General features: G+C 38.2%; 1 protein-coding gene across 1 annotated transcript; it reads left to right on the forward strand.

Annotated features, from left to right (window-relative positions):
• The first annotated feature begins 11,792 nt into the window (after positions 1 to 11,792).
• LOC127228069 (olfactory receptor 51B6-like) lies at positions 11,793 to 12,737 on the forward strand. The gene is given in 3 exon segments (XM_051192507.1): positions 11,793 to 11,928; positions 11,931 to 12,675; positions 12,677 to 12,737. Coding segments are annotated over 3 exon segments (942 nt in total).
• The last annotated feature ends 7,831 nt before the right edge of the window (positions 12,738 to 20,568 follow it).

Consider the following 20,568-nt stretch of genomic DNA (forward strand, 5'->3'; position numbering starts at 1 on the left):
CTGAAGATCAATTTGTTTGTGTTCAAATATTTGTCCATTTTGGACCAAATTCAAAGCAATAGATTTGTTCTTTTTGTTAGCAAAACTTATATACCTTCAGCCTGAGGTAGAAAGCAAACATTTACCATCAATTTACATAGAAGTATCATTGCTTCATTTATGGAGTATGCTAGAAATGGGACATGAAATGCATCTATGGAATCAGGAAAATATTCTGGAAAAAAGAGAATGATTTGAATGACGAGAAACTAGAAATATGGACAACATAGTCTCAATGCAGAAATAGATATACACAATGACATTGGACAAGATAAAATGTGATGAATTCAAGCAAATAAATCCTTTCTGACTATACTAAGGAATTGTGTCATTAAAATAAAATGAATAAGATTAATCAGATTCTGATCACAGATTAGCTTACAAATCATGTAGGGAGTTTTGGCAATAAGATGAATGTAAAATAAGGGTTAGAATGGACACTTACCATCAGATAATTGATATTTAAAGACATCTTGAATGCATGTAGTAAAGGGGGTGAGGATAAGATTATCAAGATGCATTAAAAACAGCGGTAAATTGTGTTGGTCAGATTATGGATGAGTGTACTTTGGTAAATATGGGGAACTGAACCCACATTTGTGACTTGTATTCCCATCCTGAAGTAGAATATGACATAACTCACCTCTTTAATACAACCTATGCCTCTGCTGACCAGTGCCACACCCACAAAAGCCATCTGCCCAAGGGGCAGAAGAATGGATATAAATTTTGCCTGTCTTTCTAGGTAGCATCAATGGAATAACACAAAAGTTTGCTAGGTTTAGTCTTTGTAGCATTATTCAACATTGCATTTTCAAGGTTAATTGATGCTGTAATACAGATGTGGAGTTTCTAGTGAGGGGAACCTAGACACCTCAAAGAATCTGTTCTTCTGTTGGTAGATGGTTGAGCAGTTTATGGTTTGGCATCATTACTAGTATGATCATGGAAGCATCCAGTGTGTGTGTTTGATAAGCTCACAATTGATACTTTTTTTTTTTTTTACAAAATGGGATGCATGGTGTGCTAAAAATGAATATAAGTAGATGCTGCACACTGATTTCTAAAGTGTTCTATGTTTACTCCCTCAGTGGTGAATGGAGCATAGTTTATCCATCCTCACAAGAATTTAATATTATTGCCTTTTTGACAGGTTACCCACCCACACAGATGAATGCATTTATTAGAGTAGATTTGAGGCTGTGGTTGGGCTAGCCAAACAATGGCTGCCTATCAATGGAAGCTCCACTGATGAAGTAAATGTTTAGTTTATGAGGTTGGATATCTCAGCTGGTCTTCAGTGTATGTCAGAATCCTGACGTAGGCTCTAATGGATTCAGCAACCAGAGCAAAAGTAAGCAGGAAAAAAGAGCAAGCTTCCTTGTCCTTTATATTGGCTGTGATGAGAAGAAGTGGCTCAGATTAAAGGTGGTGGGTCTTCCCACCTCAGGAGACCTGGATTAAAGATGGATCTTCCCACTTCATATGATTTAATTAAGAAAAAAATCCCTCACAGGTGGGATTCTAGTTAATTCTAGATGTAGTCAAGTTGACAACCAAAAATAACAATCACAAGTTCACCTCTTATCAACTTGACACACTCATATCTCTTTAAGGCATTCTTAATTTTCAAATGAATATTATAACCAAGTCATATTTACACATAGCATGATATAAAATGCCTTATACAGCTGCAAGTGCATTATAATTTTAAGAGTAAGTGAAACTGTACCTTAAGAGACATTCTTTTACTATCTCATACATAAATGTGATAACCACTGATACTCTCTTAATTGATATTATATGATAAAGAAATCTAGGTAAGGAATGGTGATGCCTCCTGAAGTTCTTTTATTGTATAGGGTTGTTTTGGCTATCCTGGGTCTTTTGTTTTTCCATATAAAGTTGATTATAATCCTTTCAAGGTCGGTGAAGAATTGTGGTGGGATTTTAATGGGGATTGCATTGAATCTGTAGATTGCTTTTGGTAAGATTGCCATTTTTACTATGTTAATCCTACCTAACCAAGAGCATGGGAGATCTTTCCATTTTCTGGTATCTTCTTTAATTTCTTTCTTTAGAGTCATAAAGTTCTTATTATATAGGTCTTTTACTTGTTTGGTAAGTGTTACACCAAGATACTTTATGTTGCTTGTGGCTATTGTAAAGGGTGATGTTTCTCTGATTTCTTTCTCTGCCTCTTTGTCGTCTAAAAAAAGTAGGGATACTGATTTTTTTTAGTTTATCTTGTATCCTGCTAGTTTGCTGAAGGTGTTTATCAGCTGTAGGAGTTCCCTGGTAGAGTTTATTGGGTCACTTATGTAAACTATCATATCATCTGCAAATAGAGACAGTTTGACTTCTTCCTTTCCAATTTGGATCCCCTTGATCTCCTTTTGTTGTCTTATAGCATTAGCTAGAACTTCTAGTACGATATTGAAGAGATATGGAGAAGGAGGAAAGCCTTGACTTGTTCCTGATTTTAGAGGAATTGGCTTAAGTTTCTCTCCATTCAGTTTGATGTTGGCAATTGGTTTGCTGTATATTGTTCTTATTATGTTTAGGTATGTTCCTGTTATCCCTGACCTCTGCAATACCTTTATCATGAAAGGGTGTTGAATTTTGTCGAAGGCTTTTTCTGCATCTAGGGAGATAATCATATGGTTTTTCTTTTTCTATTTGTTTATATGGTGGATCACGTTGATAGATTTTCGTATGTTAAACCATCCCTGCATTCCAGGTATGAAGCCTACTTGGTCATGGTGGATGATTTCTCTGATGTATTCTTGAATTCGGTTTGCCAGTATTTTATTGAGTATTTTTGCATCGATGTTCATCAGGGATATTGGTCTGTAGTTGCGAACATATCCCCCATGGAGGGATAACTGCCTTAATCTAGAGACAGGAGAGAAGCCCTAGTCCCTACTTCACAGGACCTGTCAGATCTACATGACCCCAACTGAATGGCATTCCCCTACACATGGAATTGGGGTGGGGGGATGGGAGGGGAGGGTATTTAGAGTGCATGTGAGAGGGCAGAGAGGGTAAAAGGAAGGGAAGGAGGGAGGGAGGGTTGGGCGGAGGGAGGGAGGGAGGGAGGGAGGGAGAGGGAACTGGGATCGACATGTAAAACAATAAATTAAATTTTAAAAAAATGCTTTGACTCCAAAATTTAAGTTCAAGGACAAGTTACTGGGGAAAAGGATTTCTGTTTTTATTTCCACAGAAAATGAAAAGATGTGGATTCCTTCCAGGCTAATGAGGTTTGATCACGCCAGACTGCCTGAAACAGAGTACAAGCTAATCCTACATTCAAAACAGCTGGACAAAACAGCCCTACAGACTACAGCCAGGATATCTGAATCTTCTTCGAATCCCCCCAAGACAGCGCCCCTTACCAGCAGGAAGTAGCTTGGAAAGAACAACGTCCAAATTCCCAAATATTGTGTATAAATGTTTGTTTTCATTTAATTGGACTTTATTATATAAAATTAAATAAAATAAAAAAAAACAAAAAAAAAGAAATCTAGGTAAGAAAACACATATTTCTACAAACACATTTTTAACAAAATATGACAGAAACATTCATGCCAATTTATAATCTTTGTGGCTACAAATGGTCATATGACCTTAGCTGATATTTATAACTACCTTCATCTACTACCCATTCTGTATTGCCTAGATTCTTATGAACCACCTTCGCAAGTCATGGCTATTTTCCTGGAGGAGTGACCAATCCTTCACCACTGATGAGTCTGTGCCCCTTAAAACCCTGTGTGGATTAGGCTACATAGTTTCCCATTCACTTTAATCAGAAGACATGGTAGCAAAAAAGTTGACCAAAGGATATCTTACACTTCATATATAATCTTTCTCATCTCCATTGTGGGTAACCAATCCAACTTCTGCTTGGTAATCTGGATCAACCATCCCTTCTGCCACTGGTGTTTCTTTCTTTGCTTGTACGCTTTGAGGACATCGAGAAACCAAAGTGGTCAGGGAGAAGCCTGACCTTCAAATTAAATGATTGTTGCATACCCTGGCAGGAATTTTCCCTATTCCAGAACCAAAACTTCTAGACCATCTGAACTTAAGGTTGTTAGAACAAGAAAAATATTCTTAATGGCTTAATAGGGGTAATGGTCAGGGGAACTATTCCCTTTCCCACTCCTTCTTTCTTGAACCATGGATCCTGGTTATATGAGAAAGTATATATTATATGTTGATTCAAAGTATACACTGCCTTCTGGAAAACTTTGTGTCAGCCCTCCAGGCCACTTCCACTAATTGAATCTGTAACTGTGTCTTCAAAAGGCCACTCTATCTCCCCATCAGGCCAGCTGCTTCAGGACTGTGGGAGAAATGTTAAGGCTAGTGGATTCCATGATCATGGCCCCACTGTCACACTTCTCTGGCTGTGAAGTAAGTTTCTTGTTCAGAAGCAATACTTTGAGGAATACAATGTTGGTCTATACAGCATTCTGTAAGTCCATGAATGATGCTTTCATAAGAAGTATTATGTGCAGGAAAGGCAAAGCCATAAACAGAATAAATAACTACTTCAGTAAGGACAAAACATTGTCCTTTCTGCAGAGGAAGTGGCCTGATGGAGTAAACACACCACTAGGTCAATGACTGGTCACACAGAGAATGGTGCCATACATAGGAATTCATGTTGGCCTCTGCTATTGGCAGATATGGTGCTCAGTAGCAGATGCAGGCAGGTCAGCCACGTTGAGTGGAAGTCCTTGTTGTTGAGCCCATTCATAACCCCCATCTTCACAAGCATGGCCGTTTTGTTCATGAGCCCTTTGGGCAATGATAAGGACAGCTGTAGAAAAATACTGGCTGTTTATAATATAAGTCATTCTATCTAGTTAGTTATTGAACTCCTCCTGAGCTGCAATCACCTTTTTATGAGAATTTATGTGGGATATAAGTATCTTCACATCCTTCTACCTTTTGGATATATTTATTTACATACTTCTTCTCCTGATGTCTTTCCCACCAATTTTTCAATCATGCTTTTTTTTTTCAAGTCCCTGACCATTCAGCCAATCATATACAAGTGAGCAATTGTATATCTGGTCATTTTTTCCTTCCACACAAAATGTACAACTACAACCCAAAGTTCTTCCCACTGTGAAGATGTCCCTTAACCAGTGTCTTTCAGTGTTGTCCATAAAAGAGTTGTAATGCTACATTTGTCTACTTCTGAGTGGTGTCTGCATAATGTGCAGCAAATAAGTCCCTAGTCTTCTCTTCCTCATTCATCTTCCTCATTCATCTAATTATAGGGAAAATACCTTGAGGCTATAGTTGTATGTTTGGCAGCAGATGGACCAGTAATGTGAGTAGAAACCATAGGCATTTGGGTAATTTCTTCATGCAGCTTGCTTGTGTATTTAGAACCTGCTTGGGCCCAATCACATATATATCCCTCTATTTGATAATGGATTAATTCTCTGCATGTCCTACTTAATGATTTGGTGTGTCAGGTAGCACATAGCTGTTGATGGACAGGTCAGGCTACATGTAACAAAGGTGACCCACTGTCAAATGTTCAGTTTCCACTAAGGCCCAATAGCAGACTAACAGATGTCTCTCATAGGGAGAATAGCTGTCTACAGTGATGGCAGAGCTTTGCTCCAAAATTCCAAAGGTTTTTACTGTGATACAACTATAGATGCCTGCCAAAGGTTCCAAAGAACATCCCTATCTGCCACTGACATCTCAAGTGCCATTAAGTCTGCAGCTTGAACCTGCTGAAGACACTTCTGTTTCAGCCCTAAATAAAAGCCAGAAGCTTTATGAGTTCCCTGGTATATGGGATAGAGTGACACATTCAAGTGAGGAATATGATGTCGGCAGAATCAAAATAGACCCTCTAAATGTTGAGCTTTTTCCTTGGTGGTAAGAAGGGTCAGGGGTGATAACATGTCTTTGTTCTTAGTAGGAATATCTCTCCATGCCCCACACCTCTGATCTCCTAAGAATTTCACTTTGGCAGAAGATCTTTGAACTTGGTGGAAGGCAGATTGGGAGTATTATAATAATCAGAATGTATATTATACATGTATGAAACTGCCAAGAACAAGCCCCATAAAAGTAAAATTAAAAACAACATGAAGTTTTGATCATTTGCTTAATACATGATTTATACTGCAGCTCTGTAAGCATATGTTCCTGGGAAACCTAATTGGAGGGAACCAGTGACCTTTGCATGCATTATGTAATAATATACCCCAGTTGTCGGTTGATTTATAAAAGGCATGGACTGAACTTAGATGGGAGTGTGAATGACAAAAGTCTTTGAAAATGGCTTCTCAATTTTGAATATCATCATGGACATTTTTGTTGTTGATTTAAGACAGAATCTCTCTATGTTACAGGTTGGCTAATAATTTGCTATATATCCCAATATGATCCTAAACTTGTGACCTTACTGCACCAGCCTGTGAATGCTGGGATTCTGGTATGTCCCAGGATGCTCAGCTGCACAGGATACATAAATGCTGGTGCTGTAAATACCAGAATGTGCTGGATAGATTTGTCTTCAATCACACACATTCTTCCCAGTGACAGTGTAGTCAATATCTAACCTCCCACTCTCATCTCATATGCAATCCACTTAAGCTATTGGGGAGGCACTATCCTAAATGGTAGGACCTCCTGGTGTCAGAAAAATAACATCTGATGACTGAGTGAGGAGGAATTTTAAAGATCTTGACATTTTAACCATGAGGGTTTTTAGTATATCTGAATGAGTAATATTTATACCTACAACAAGGTGCCCTGTTAGACTACTCAAGGTTTTGACAACCCATATCTCAGTTACATATCTTCTTTTTATCAGTTAACTACTTTTCATTCAAATACACATTTCTTTAATAAATACAACTGGTCTCAAACTGTCTGAATCCCATATAAATCAAAAGAAATTAACCTGTGACATGGATATAATGTGTCAGGTGGCTTAGGCATCTGCAAATGTGAACATTTGGTATTGTAATAATAGTATAGATGTCTTCATAGGGCATTATTATATGGTAACTCTTATTTAAACAAAACTGATCCCTTGTTCTTCTTTAACTTGCATGCATTTCTCATTTCAGAGGAAGAATTTGGACTTCTTAAGGACAGAAGGAAATAGACTTTCCAAAAACTCTACTTCAGTCCAGATTCCTAACTGTTCTGTTTGTGGTTTTGTATCATAATAGAAATAAATCACCCACCTATCAATAGGAAGCAAGTCAATGCTAGAACACAGAGAGAAATGTTAGAGACTACTAATAAAATTCCCATATCCCCAAGGTTCAGCATCCACACAAGGGAGGAAAAGACAGAAGGAAGGAGATAGATGGGTGAGGAAGAAGGGCAATGAATGTAAAGCAGTGAGCAACCCAAATAACCAAATGTCCCCAAGGAGATGTTTCTAAAATAAATATCCCTACTAGCCAGGCTTTTTTTTGCAGTCTCTGAAACAAACAACAGAACATAGATGTTATGACCAAATGCTTCTCAGTGCTAAATATCTGAAGTTCTGACAATGTTACCAAATAATGGACAATGTCAAAATCTCAGGTCAGTGGGGGTACATAATAAACTGCCTCTCTGGGGTCTTAGTGCAGGCACTGGGGCATAGGAAGACCTCTTGTGTGTTAGAGAAAAGCAATAGTAGTATTGCTAAGCATCTATGGGTAATAGTAGTGAGTTCTAAACACATTCCAGTATTTTTACATTGAGAGTGACTGGGTTTCTAGGAAGGATGTACCAGTCAGTCTGTGTGGTTCAGTGATTTGATAAAATATTTAAAGCCAGGGATGTAAGATGATGTTGGAAACAGTTTGCATGTACAGGGGAGGTAATTCATCAATGATTCTTAAGCATGGCACAAGCTGTGTCCTAGGCATTTGGCTATTTATAAAATATTTAGAATATACTAGGGAGCCAAAATAGGTTTGAGTTGTTTAAAAGAAACAGGGTAACTGGACAGAATTTCAGAGACATCCTACTGAGGAAAGGATGAAGTGGTTATGATGGAAAAGAGAGTTGGGACAAAAGGGAGGTAAAAAACCAAAAGGACCATGGAGTGCCTGTGGAATGTTGAAGCCCGAGAGTGATCTGTGGGGACCCCAAGTTTACATGGAAGAGTTTTAAACTTCCCATCAACAAAACAATCCCATTCAGAATCAGAGACCTTGGAAAAGGTGAGTGCCTTGGACTTATTAACAACTCCTCCATCCTGTCCAGATCTCACAGATAAGCCTGTGTACCACAAAGCCAGCTCTGAGGAAACTGGGCAAAAGTGCTTAGCATTTGTGTTGACTGAGAAAGGCAGCAAGCTGGTTTGTAATGCTAAAGATCTCACCAGTGCCTGAAGTCTGCATGATCCACAATGGGCAAAAAGGATTATAGTGTTGGATTAGTAAATCCCATCCACTCATTACTAATATGAACCTTTTATCTATAGGAAATCGATAAATATCCTACAAAATGAAGTGTGTGTATGTGGTATTGCAGTTGGTTGAGAGAGTTGAAACTAGAATTATTTGTTTGCTGAGTTGATGTCCTTACATTATCTTCCCTTTTCCAACCTGTCTCGGGTTTTTTCTATTTTTTTCTTCTTTATTCCTCTATTGGATGCTTGTGTAGTATTAATGTAACATAATAGAAAAAGCATGTTCAATTGTGTTCTAATAAACCTGAAGGTTGCAAAAGAATTTAAATATTTTCACTCAAAAACTGTAACTGTGTATATAATAGATATAATAATTAATAACTAATGCTACATTTAATAGAAGGTACACTTCTATTAAATCACAATATTCTTGAATTCAAATAGACAAATGTTTATTCATAATCTCACATCTTAAACTCTCCATAAACCATGTAATTCTGGGTATTCCCAGGATGGAAGTGGCTGCCATTGTTTCTGAACTGTTGAAATTCCCTGGATGCCCCAACTTCTCCTAACCAAAATATTACAGGAGCAGTTATCATGTTCAGCAATGTCAGAATTGCCCACTTACCACTCCTCAATTAATTTTGCCATCTGGGAATACTATCTGCTGCTCAAATGAAGAACAGTGTAGTACTTTTTTTTCTTAAAATCAAACCATCCTGAAATGTCTTATTTTCTCCCATAGCTTCATAATAAAATCATATCACTAGACAAATGTTACAGTAAATGCTAATAGCTGTGTTTTTATTGCAATGTTTGTAATAACCAAAAATTCTAAGCAATGAAAGCATTCTTTTTACTAAGCCTAATCTCTGATTATTCTTAGTGTCAAAGGCATGATGGAGACAAAAAATTATTAGCACCCTTCATAAATGATAACCCTAAATCTCAAATGGCTCCCCAAGTTCACTACTGTTAAGAAACAGTGCTAGTGAATCAGCAATCAAACTCTGAAGGGTGTATCTCTGTGGTCTGAAGGCACATTTTCATGTTGAAGATGGGTTACATGAGTGATGTTTAAAAGTGCACTAAGATATGGTTTTCACTGGACATGAGATGTAAAATCCACACAAGATGTAAGAGAAGGTAGACACATTCTTTCTGGCTGATGCCATAAGATGACAGCCTGCTTCCAATGGTACCTTAGAACTCTTGATTCATGAAGCCTTCTCAATTTATTTGAATCCCATCAAACTCTTTAGTTATTAAAGCATATCCATGTGACCAAGACTAAATAATCAGTTTCTAATTGCTTCTCCAAATATCTGTCATGTAACAGTCATTTTGTAGAGTTGTTAGTAAATAATGCCTTCAAGTAACTATCATGGACTTATTTTTTTTTCAAGCCAAATCTTATCCAGCTTTATTAAAGATACTTTCCATAAACAATCATGGTATTTCACGCAGGACATGGGCAGACAATCATTAACAGTTTTCAAGAACTTTCAAACTCCCTTCTTGTATGGACTACCAAAATCAGAAAGTCACTATAAAACCCAGTGAAGTCTTCATTCTGTGCTTTGAAAAGGGGAAAAGCTTAGAATGAGGGTTGACATTTCACATTAACAATGTTGTTTAACAACTTTTCACAAGCTGACTCTGACTTCAGAAAATGAAATGAAAATGGCAGAATTATCATTCTGAAGATCCACAATCTTAACTATATATAAAAAGAGCCGATGCTTCTTTGAGGATAATTATCACTGCAAAGTCCAGATTGCCCAATAGATCATCAAAACCAATTTTAGTGGGTCAGGTCTCTGGTTTTAAGGGAGTTAAGTCTATGTGATGGTACAGGGGGAAGAGAACATAAAAAATAAATTTAGAGTTTTCCCACACAAGGCATTTTGTGCCATGATAGCTACATATGTCAACACCAAGACATCTCTCCTGAGCAAGAGAAGACCTTTAAATTGTCAAGGAGAGATGTTTTCCATCAATCCAGCATAGGAGACATTTTGCTAGTGACACATGATCCTCCCCCCCCCCCCCGCCACCAAAACAATGAAATGTTCTGTGTGCTAACAACATAGCTTTAAAAAAAGTAAAACAAGATTCTGCATTTTTATAAAACTTAAAAAAAAAAGTATTTCAAACTGTATAGTCACCAAAAGTACACAGTTATCAAAATGCACACATCTGACTTGGTTTCTCCAGCACCTTCAGCTTTTTGTGCCTGGTCTGTTTTGGTGTCTCCATTTTCTGCAGAATTATTTGCATCCTTGCCAGCATCTGCTTTCCCCTTCTTCCCCTTGGGTACTTTCTCTCCTTTCTTTGCAGGGGCCTTTTTAGGCTTGGGCTCTGGCTTTGGAGGAGCAGGTTTAGCAGACAACCTTGTGGATCTTCTCTGAGGCTCATCCTACACCTTGGCTTTATCTCCTTTAATGTCACCTTCAGCCTTTCTTTTGGGCATGGCTGCAGCAGGGGACGGCGGCTCTGAATGTGGGGATGCAGCAGTGCACGGGTTTCGTCCAGCTGGGGATTGTTCTGGCTGCTTCTTCACATTGCTCCCGTAGACTTATTTTTATTGTTTATTTTTATTTGTATATTATAAAACTCTGAAACTTTTGAAAGAGCTCATGGGAAGCAAGAGCATTACATTCTTAATTAACTTGGAAGTTCACTTATTTTGGAGAAAGACAAATACAAGTCAGTCTTATGCCATTTTTCATCCTCCCACAAATTCTCTAGACCTTTGTCATGTGAAGATTACAAAAAGTCATATTAGGTATGTCTATTCCTAAAGCTATTTGCTTTATTTTTATTCATCATTTCCTTTATATTGTTTTGCAATCAGATATCTACTGCTGATCTTTATCTACTGCTGATCTTCACACAATGTTTAGATGTTTCCTTAATTTCTATGTCTCATTTATTCTAGGAAATCTTTGGGTCTATTCTAAATACCTGCAATCAGGATAAGTAGAACAATGGCAAGAGTCCTGTAAGTACCAGTGCTATTAAAGCACTACCCAACTATAATGATTATTTTCTTCATCTTGTGTGAAGTATGGGATTTAGAAAGATTTCATCTAAATCTGCTCTTCACACATAGCTTATCTCTATTGTAGACTCTAATAAACTTACACACAGTGACCCCTGAACAATGTAAAGTTGTTGTTGACATGTCCTGTTTCTCCATATCTAGAAAACTCCTAGGAATGATTTGATTACATTGTTGTTGGAAACAAGAACCTCTGATCATCTACACAGCATATTTCATCCTCAAGGGCAAACCCTATAGAGCTGGATTTAATCACCTTGCCTGACTGAGATATTTTCCTCTATAATGCCCCCAGTGGGACTCAATGCTTCCTCCTCCCCATTTCTGCTCACTGGTTTCCCAGGTCTGGAGAAATCCCATCACCTGATCTCTCTCCCATTGTTGATGGCCTATATCTCCATACTCTTTGGCAACGGCACCCTTCTTTCCTCATTAAGGATGACCACAACCTCCATGAACCCATGTACTATTTCTTAGCTATGTTGGCAGCTACAGATCTTGGAGTAACATTGACCACCATGCCCACAGTGCTGGGTGTACTGTGGTTAAATCACAGGGAGATAGGCCATGGAGCCTGCTTCTCTCAGGCCTACTTTATCCACACTCTCTCTATTGTGGAGTCAGGGGTCTTGCTTGCCATGGCCTATGACCGTTTCATTGCCATTAGAAACCCATTAAGATATACCACCATCCTTACAGATACTAGGGTAATAAAGATTGGCATAGGTGTATTGATGAGGGCTTGTCTATCAATCATGCCTACAATCATTCACCTGCATTGGTTTCCCTATTGCCGATCCCATGTACTCTCTCATGCTTTTTGTCTACACCAAGATATCATCAAACTAGCCTGTGCTGACATCACATTCAATCGTCTCTATCCAGTTGTGGTTATATTTGCAATGGTTCTGCTAGATTTCTTGATCATCTTTTTTTCCTATATTTTAATTCTCAAGACTGTCATGGGCATTGCTTCAGCAGATGAGCGGGCTAAGGCCCTCAACACATGTGTCTCCCATATCTGTTGCATCCTGGTCTTCTATGTCACTGTGGATGGTCTGACATTTATTCACAGGTTTGGAAAGCATGTTCCTCAAGTGGTCCACATCACAATGAGCTACATCTACTTCCTTTTTCCTCCTTTTATGAATCCTGTCATCTACAGCATTAACCAAACAGATTCAGAGTGGTTTGCTTCGCTTCTTCTCCCTGCCTTGTTCTAGAATATGACACTGACTGCTTTCTGAGGATCAGCTCCTGGGATGTGGAAATCATGGCAACATTTCTGGGATAAACATTTTAGTAGAACCCACTAAGGCCGCTGCTGCTATATTTGTATCTATTGCTGATTTGATGTGGTATGATATACTCACAATACTAAATCTGTGTCAAGACCACACTCTGATGTTAACAATTTTCATAAAGTAATTAACACCATTTGTTGAGTTTAACATATGACATGTACAGACAAATATGACCTTAGAAACTACAGTCAAGGTGATACTTGTTTGGGTCAAAGACCATAATTCTCCATTTGATCTCCATCAATGACATTCCTATACCTATGACTCTGGCATGAAAATAGTTAGTGGTTCTAGAAAACTATCTTGAGTGTAATTGAGCCAGACACTGACCTCAGTACAGCATGATTGACTTAGGAAAACTATGTCCAAGAAGTCTGCTCAGATTCATTTTCTATATATATTATCAAATAATAATAATAATAATATAGTAATTTAAGACAGAAATATAACCCCAGCTCAGATAACCATTGTCTTGAGAAAATTGGTCCCAGGCACTGTTGAATAAATAAAGGTATTTTCATTTATTAAAGTGATATAAGAAGTCCTATGGAGAACATCAGGCTTAACACTAGATGGGAGGTCATGGCACACAGAATTCTAGAACATGGAATGGCTGGTCATTTGTCTGGGATGAAAAAAATAGGAGAAGATAGATTCAGTGGGTATTAATGAAAGAGAAATTTTTATTTTCTTTCCTCAAATATCCTTCAGCTTTTATCTATCACTCAGTAGGCTTGGGAGAAGGGTACTTGTGCTTTATGCTCTCTGAAAGAACCAATTTCCAAGATTCAATGGAAAAGTTTTACATTTCCCAAAAAATATTCATGAGAAGACTACATGACATAAAATGCTAGGCTCACACATAACCACACCCATGAAAAATCATTTAGTTCTTGGTCTCTGGGCTCTATCACACTAGCCTTTAAAGTAACAAATAATGGGTACATCTTCACTTTCTCACAACAAATATAATTTCCTAGAACTTTTTGAGTTTACTAGTGACTTAGGGAAAAGAAAAAGAAATAATGTCCTCACAGCACTTTCCACTATACAATTTGTATCTGATCTTCCAATGAACTGTCTCTTGTTTTGTGATGAGCTTCTGCAGCTTGGCTCTATGTTTGGATTTGCTGTAAAAGTTGTCTTTCTCCTTTCATATCTCTGAGAGTTTATTTTCTGAGACAGAATAACACAACTCCTACCACTGTAGTACAGAACTTACCAAGTAGATTGTTTTTTATTAAAACTTAATTTTATTAAGCTAATGTAAGAAAGTTTAAGTGACTGGCTCTCTGTGTCTGTCTGTCTGTCTGTCTATTATGTCCTACTATGCCTTTTTTATTTTGTCTTATAATGGTTTTCAAAGTATGAAAAACGTAAATGGTATCATCATTTAGAAACTTCAAAACTATCAGGGCTGGGATATAGCTCAGTTTGTAGAGTACATGCCTGGCATATGTTAATCCCTTGATTCAACTCTGAAAAGCATATAAAACTAACTGCACAATGTGTAAATGAATACTTCAATCCCAGCACTTATAAAATGCAAGCAAATGATCAATAGTTGAAAATCATCCTTAACTACACATAACATTGAAAACCAGCCCATAGTACATGAAATCATGTCTCAAAAAGTAATTTCATTTTTTTTCATCTTTCAGAATGAAATCAAGGGGAATCTCCCCTGTATCAAAGTAATCAAGTCTCCATTCTCCCTGTAGTTATTGTGATCCTGAATTCTGCTTCACCCAGCTATTAGGAACATTTTGATAACAATAGTTTTAATAAATTCTTTGCTCATTTCTTTGGCTTTTTTTTTTTTTTATTTTAAAGATGTATTTATTTTATGTAAATGGTGTTCAATCTGCATGTACCCCTACATGCCACAAGAGGGCTCAGACCTCATTACAGATGGCTGTAGGCCACCATGTGGTTGCAGGGAATTGAACTCAGGACCTCTTTAAGTGCTGCCAATGCTCTTAACCACTGGGCAATCTCTCCAACCCTGATAGCACTATTTTTATGAGTTCTATAAATTGATATATATCACTGACACCATCTTGACTATGATTTTATCACTTATATTTTATAAAATTCTCTGGTTTTGCTCTTTCATGGCTTCTAAGTCTTTTTTAGGAATTCCCACATTTCATCATGTAAAAGACACTGTGATTTGCAACAAGATGAAGACATGTCAGGCAATAAGCAATTTTCCCCCAAACTTCCGGGAGAATGCTGAGAACTAAAAGAACCAAACAACAATATTCAGCATCCACATAAAATAAAATGAGTTCTGCACCTAGGGTGAGAAGCAGAACCTGGGATGGTCTATCAAAAACTAAGAGCAACAAGCAAATTGTCACTGTCCCAAATTCCACTGGAGACTACCTTGTGGAATCTCTATGCCTTTGTCTTACTTGGTATGTGTAGTACAAGTAGATGACAAAAGGTCTCCTAACCCCTGCTTTCTCTCAGTTGGAGAAAAAAGGAAATATTCCTCCTATTCTGTTATTGCAAAGTGAGATGCTTAACTCCAGATAACAGAAACGGTCTAGGTAACACACCTAATGCTCTCACAAAGCTATTTGCCTTCTATGATGGTTCATAAAGCATCCTGGTTTTTATGCTTTTGCCATTGCAGCTAATTTATCTAACTCGAGGAATGTATATTCTTTGTGCACACAAGAGTAGAATATTTAGCATTTATTTAAATCTGAACCCTAGAAACAGTAATATATAGAAAATGCTCTAAAAAAATTTGATACCTGATACCTTGAAATTCGCAGGCAAGTGGATGGCACTTGAAGACACCATCCTGAATGAGGTAACCCAGTCACAAAAAGAGGAACACAGTATGTACTCACTCATATATGGATTTTAGACCTAGATCAAAGGATCACCAGCCTATAATTCACATCACCAGAGGAACTAAGATAAAGGGTGTATTCTAAGAGATTCACATAAAGTCTCTCACAGAACTGGGAAGGGACAAGTCCCCCAGAGCTCAGGTGAAGTTGGGGGGGGCAGCGAATGGAGAGAGATGTAGGACAAAATGAGGGGGAGGAAAGGAAAATATGTGTGATCAGGAAGATTGAGCCTGGTTAGGAATAGAAGATAGGAGAGAGAGAGAGAGAGAGAGAGAGAGAGAGAGAGAGAGAGAGAGAGAGAAAGAGAGAACATAAAAGAGGGAGCCAATATTGGTTTGAAGATTGAATTGAACACAAAGAAAGGTCTTGAGAACTACAAGACTGCTCCCAACTAACAATTTGAGCTTCCATGGAAAGGCTATCATAAATGCCCTTCCCGGAGAGTGAGATCAACAACTAACTTATCCATGGAGCCCTCAACTAATGCCTGTTGGAAACAGGAGCAAACACCCATACATAAACACTGTGTTGAAGTAGAACTCAGATGCAGATGGAGAGGACAAGACCAGGCTGCAGAAACACATACAGACAGCTGACCTGAACAAGGAGGAGCTAAGGGTCCACCAGACTGATAGCTGGGAAGCCAGCATGGGACTGATTCAGGGCCCGCTGAATATGGGTCTCAGCCAGAAGGACTGGGCAGTCTAAGGGACATCAGACAGTGGAGCCAGGATGTATCCCTGGTGCACAAAAGGACTTTGTGAACACATCCCCCATGGAGGGATAACTGCCTTAATCTAGAGACAGGAGAGAAGCCCTAGTCCCTACTTCATATGACCTGTCAGATCTACATGACCCCAACTGAATGGCATTCCCCTACATATGGAATTGGGGTGGGGAATGGGAGGGGAGGGTGGTTAGAGTGCATGTGAGAGGGCAGAGAGGGTAAAAAGGAGGGAAAGAGGGAGGGAAGAAGGGAGGGAGGGAGGGAGAGGGAACTGGGATCGACATGTAAAATAATAAATTAAATTAAAAAAAATGCTTTGACTCCAAAATTTAAGTTCAAGGACAAGTTACTGGGGAAAAGGATTTCTATTTTTGTTTCCACAGAAATTTGAAAAGATGTGGATTCCTTCCAGACTAATGTGGTTTGATCACGCCAGACTGCCTGAAACAGAGTACAAGGTGATCCTACATTCAAAACAGCTGGACAAAGCAGCCTTACAGACTACAGCCAGGATTTCTGAATCTTCTCTGAATCCCCCATGACAGTGCCCCTTACCAGCAGGAAGTAGTTTGGAAAGAACAACGCCCAAATTCCCAAATATGTTTGTTTTCATTTAATTGGACTTTATTATATAAAATAAATTTTAAAAAATTAAAAAAAGAGGAAATTAAAAAAAAATTGGATACCTGAACACACTGGGGCCTCTCTGAAAGCTTTTGTTCATGTCTCATGATATCTATGTATATCTTTGAGGCTTCCCAGTTTCAATAAAGACAGATCTATGTTCTCCAACTTTACATGGCAATTTCTTGTGCTAAATGTCAGGCATACTCCCAAACAGGAAGATTGGGGCCAGATGTCTGTAGTGACAGTTGTTACAGCATGATAAGCTCCTAAGATCAGAGTCAACAGGCAGCTTCTGTTAGAGGCCAGCTGAAAAGATAGAAGTCATATGATTCTAGGAAAAGTTAAGGACTCAATAATAATCTGTTATTTTGAGATTAGTACACAAATTAAGCCTTGAGAGTAGAATAATAATGGAAAGTCTTTTTTCTTTTTGTTTTTTTATAATTTTATGACAGTTTTACATGTCAATCTCAGTTCCCGCACCCTCCCATCCTCCCCTTTTCCCACCACCCACCCCATATTATCCCCTTTCTGCTCCCCAGAGAGGGTGAGGCCTTAAAGTCTGTCATATCATTTGGAGCAGATCCCAGGTACTCCCCCTTGTGTCTAGACTCAGGGAGTATCCCTTTATGCGGAACAGACTCCCAAAGTCCATTTGTATACTAAGGATAAATACTGATCCACTACCATAGGTCCCATAGACTGCCCAGTCCTCAAAACTAACACCACATTAATGGAGTCTGGGTCAGTCCTATGCTGGTTTCCCACCTATCAGACTGGAGTCCATAAGCTCTTCCTTGTACAGGTCAGCAGTTTCTGTTGGTTTTTCTAGGCTGGTCTTGACCATTTTGCTCATCACTCCTCCCTGTCTGCAACTGGATTCTAAGAGTTCATTCAGTGTTTAGCTGTGGGTGTCTGCTTCTGCTTCCATCAGCTACTAGCTGGAGGCTATAGGAGAGTATATAAGGTATCATCAATCTCATTGTCAGGGAAGGACACTTAAAGTAGCCTCTCCACCATTGCTTAGATTCTTAGTTGGGGTCATCTTTGTAGATCTCTGGACATTTCCCTAGTGCCAGATTTCTCTTAAAACCTATAATGGTTCCCTCTATTATGGATATTTAGGCATGATGGAGCAGGAAGATTGAGTCAGGAAAAGAATAAAGGAGAGCAGAAAAGTTTAAATAGCAGTGCAAACTTCCTGTCTAGAAACACAGTAACAACCTAGTTTACTGTCATCAGTTGACAAGGCGAGCCCCTGTATTCAATACTTAGATGGACCAGAGAGCAACTGTAATAAAATAGTCCACTCCTATTTTCCAAAAAAAAACCCAAACAAACAAGCATAATGTAGACAGGTAAATTCATTCTTTAGACTCTGTTGCTGAATTTGAGAAACATAAGCAAGGCATTGCAGCTTTCCCTCATTTTAAGGCTTCCTATATGCTGCTACACACTACTGCTCTCAATAGACTGAGATGTTCCTCTAGAATTTGAGAGACTTAGTCTCAGGTCAATTGGGAGTTTGTAGCTTCAAAAAATTCTATAAAGAATTTCCAATAATATACACTTCAGTGAAATCACAGATAGTGATAATTTTTAAGATATTTTAATATATCCTTCAAAAGGAAAGGACTTTGGGGGCATATCCCCCATGGAGGGATACTCCCTAACCTAAGGACAGGAGAGAAGTCCTAGTCCCTACTCCAAATGGCTTGACAGATTTAGATAACCCCTCCTGGAGGGCATCACTCTACATGTGAAGTGGGGGGAGGATAGAATGGGAGGGTGGCGGGGGGGGCATGAGAGGGTGGGAGTGAGGGAAAGAAGGAGGGAGCAAGGGAGAGGGGACTGGGATGTATATGTAAAATAAAAATTTAAAAAAATTAATATATAAAGAAAAACTAGCTTGGGTAAGACATACATGATTATTAATCTGTAAAATACAATTAATTTATAAATAATTAAAATATTTGAATTTAAAAAAAAGAGAGAGGCACTCAGAAGGAAATGAGATGTAGCCAAGTTAGAGTACTTGCTTCCCAAAAGGAGAATCAAATGAAAGTTGGATGCACACAAGACTAGGTGCTGGCTTCTCAAAGGAGTAAGCCACTCTATTAGCATTCATCACATGGTCATTTTGATGACTCAAAACATGCCTCAAAAGATTGATTTGAAAAAGAAACATTTTGATATGCAAGTTATATAAGGTCTCTAAAAATTATCTGTGAAAGTAAAAACACTAAAGCTACACAAAGGGTTCAATGCATGCCTTTTTCCTGTGAATGGAGTTTCTGGTGGGATTTCTAGAAAACTTGGGATCTATACCTGAGAAAGGAGAAGACCTTTGAACAGTTGTTAATCATGCTGGAATTCTTGCTTTGTTTCTGGCAAGGACTTTAACTAGATTCTAGAACAAGGGCCTTCATCCCTCCCCTCCTATTCTCTGCCCATCTATCTTTCCTTAGGGTGGTTCATGTTACCTCCAGATATAAGAGACTGCTTTAATTTTTTTCCAAGAAGTATCAGTCCCTGATTATCTATTCAATACAGAGCTGAAACAAAAGTATTTGAGTAACAAAGAACATACTCAGCAGGTTGTATAAATTTTATTCATCTGTATGTTTATATCACAGCAATTAGGAAGAGGAGGCAATTGTGAATGTGTGAGGGAGATGGGTTAGAGATATGGGAGATATGGGTAGGAGAAGAGGGAGGGCTAAAATTCTATTTTAATTAAATTTTAAAACTTAAAAAAAATTACTCCTATGCCACATTTGGTCTCCTGAAGAGCTATCTGAATAAAGTATTAATCTGAAAATATTTCTTTAGGGGAATAAAGCATGAGACACTTAATATACTTACTGAATGAAGATATAATGAGCCCTGATAAGGGATCTGAATTGATATCAGAAAGTGCTTTATGCATCCTGTGTCTTCCTGCGTCTCTCTAAGGCAGAAGGTAGTTACTGAAAAATATCCCAGTGACAACTTATATATGTGGAAAATTGTCTCTTTCTCTCTCTGTTCTTTTGTGGTTAATTTAGTTTTGTATCATATATTGAATCCCTTGAATTATTCATCTGAGCAGTTTTTCTGATATCTTACATATGGTTATAGTTTCTTTTTTTAATGTGGGCATCTAATCCATAATGTTGCACACAACATACTGTTATCTGTCTCAGAAACATGTGATGAGCACTCCTGTCCTGAAGAAGAATATGGCATGACTCAGCCTCATTATCACCTCCTAGACCTCTGCTGACCAGTGCCACACCCACAATAACCAACTCACTACTGTGCAGAAGAATAGGTGAGTTTTGTCTGTCTTTCTAGTTAGCGTCAACGGAATAACACAGGAGTTTGCTAGTTCTAGCATTTGTAGTATTGTTCAACATTGCATTTTTAAGTTCATTGATGTTGTAATACAGATTTGAAGTTTCTAGTGAGAGGAACCTGGGTACATCAAAGTATCTGTTCTTCTGTTGGTAGATGGTTGAGCAGTTTATGTTTTGACATCTGATATATGTCAAATG

The sequence above is a fragment of the Phodopus roborovskii genome, unplaced genomic scaffold (assembly GCF_943737965.1).
Source record: "Phodopus roborovskii unplaced genomic scaffold, PHOROB, whole genome shotgun sequence".
Lineage (NCBI taxonomy): Eukaryota > Metazoa > Chordata > Mammalia > Rodentia > Cricetidae > Phodopus > Phodopus roborovskii.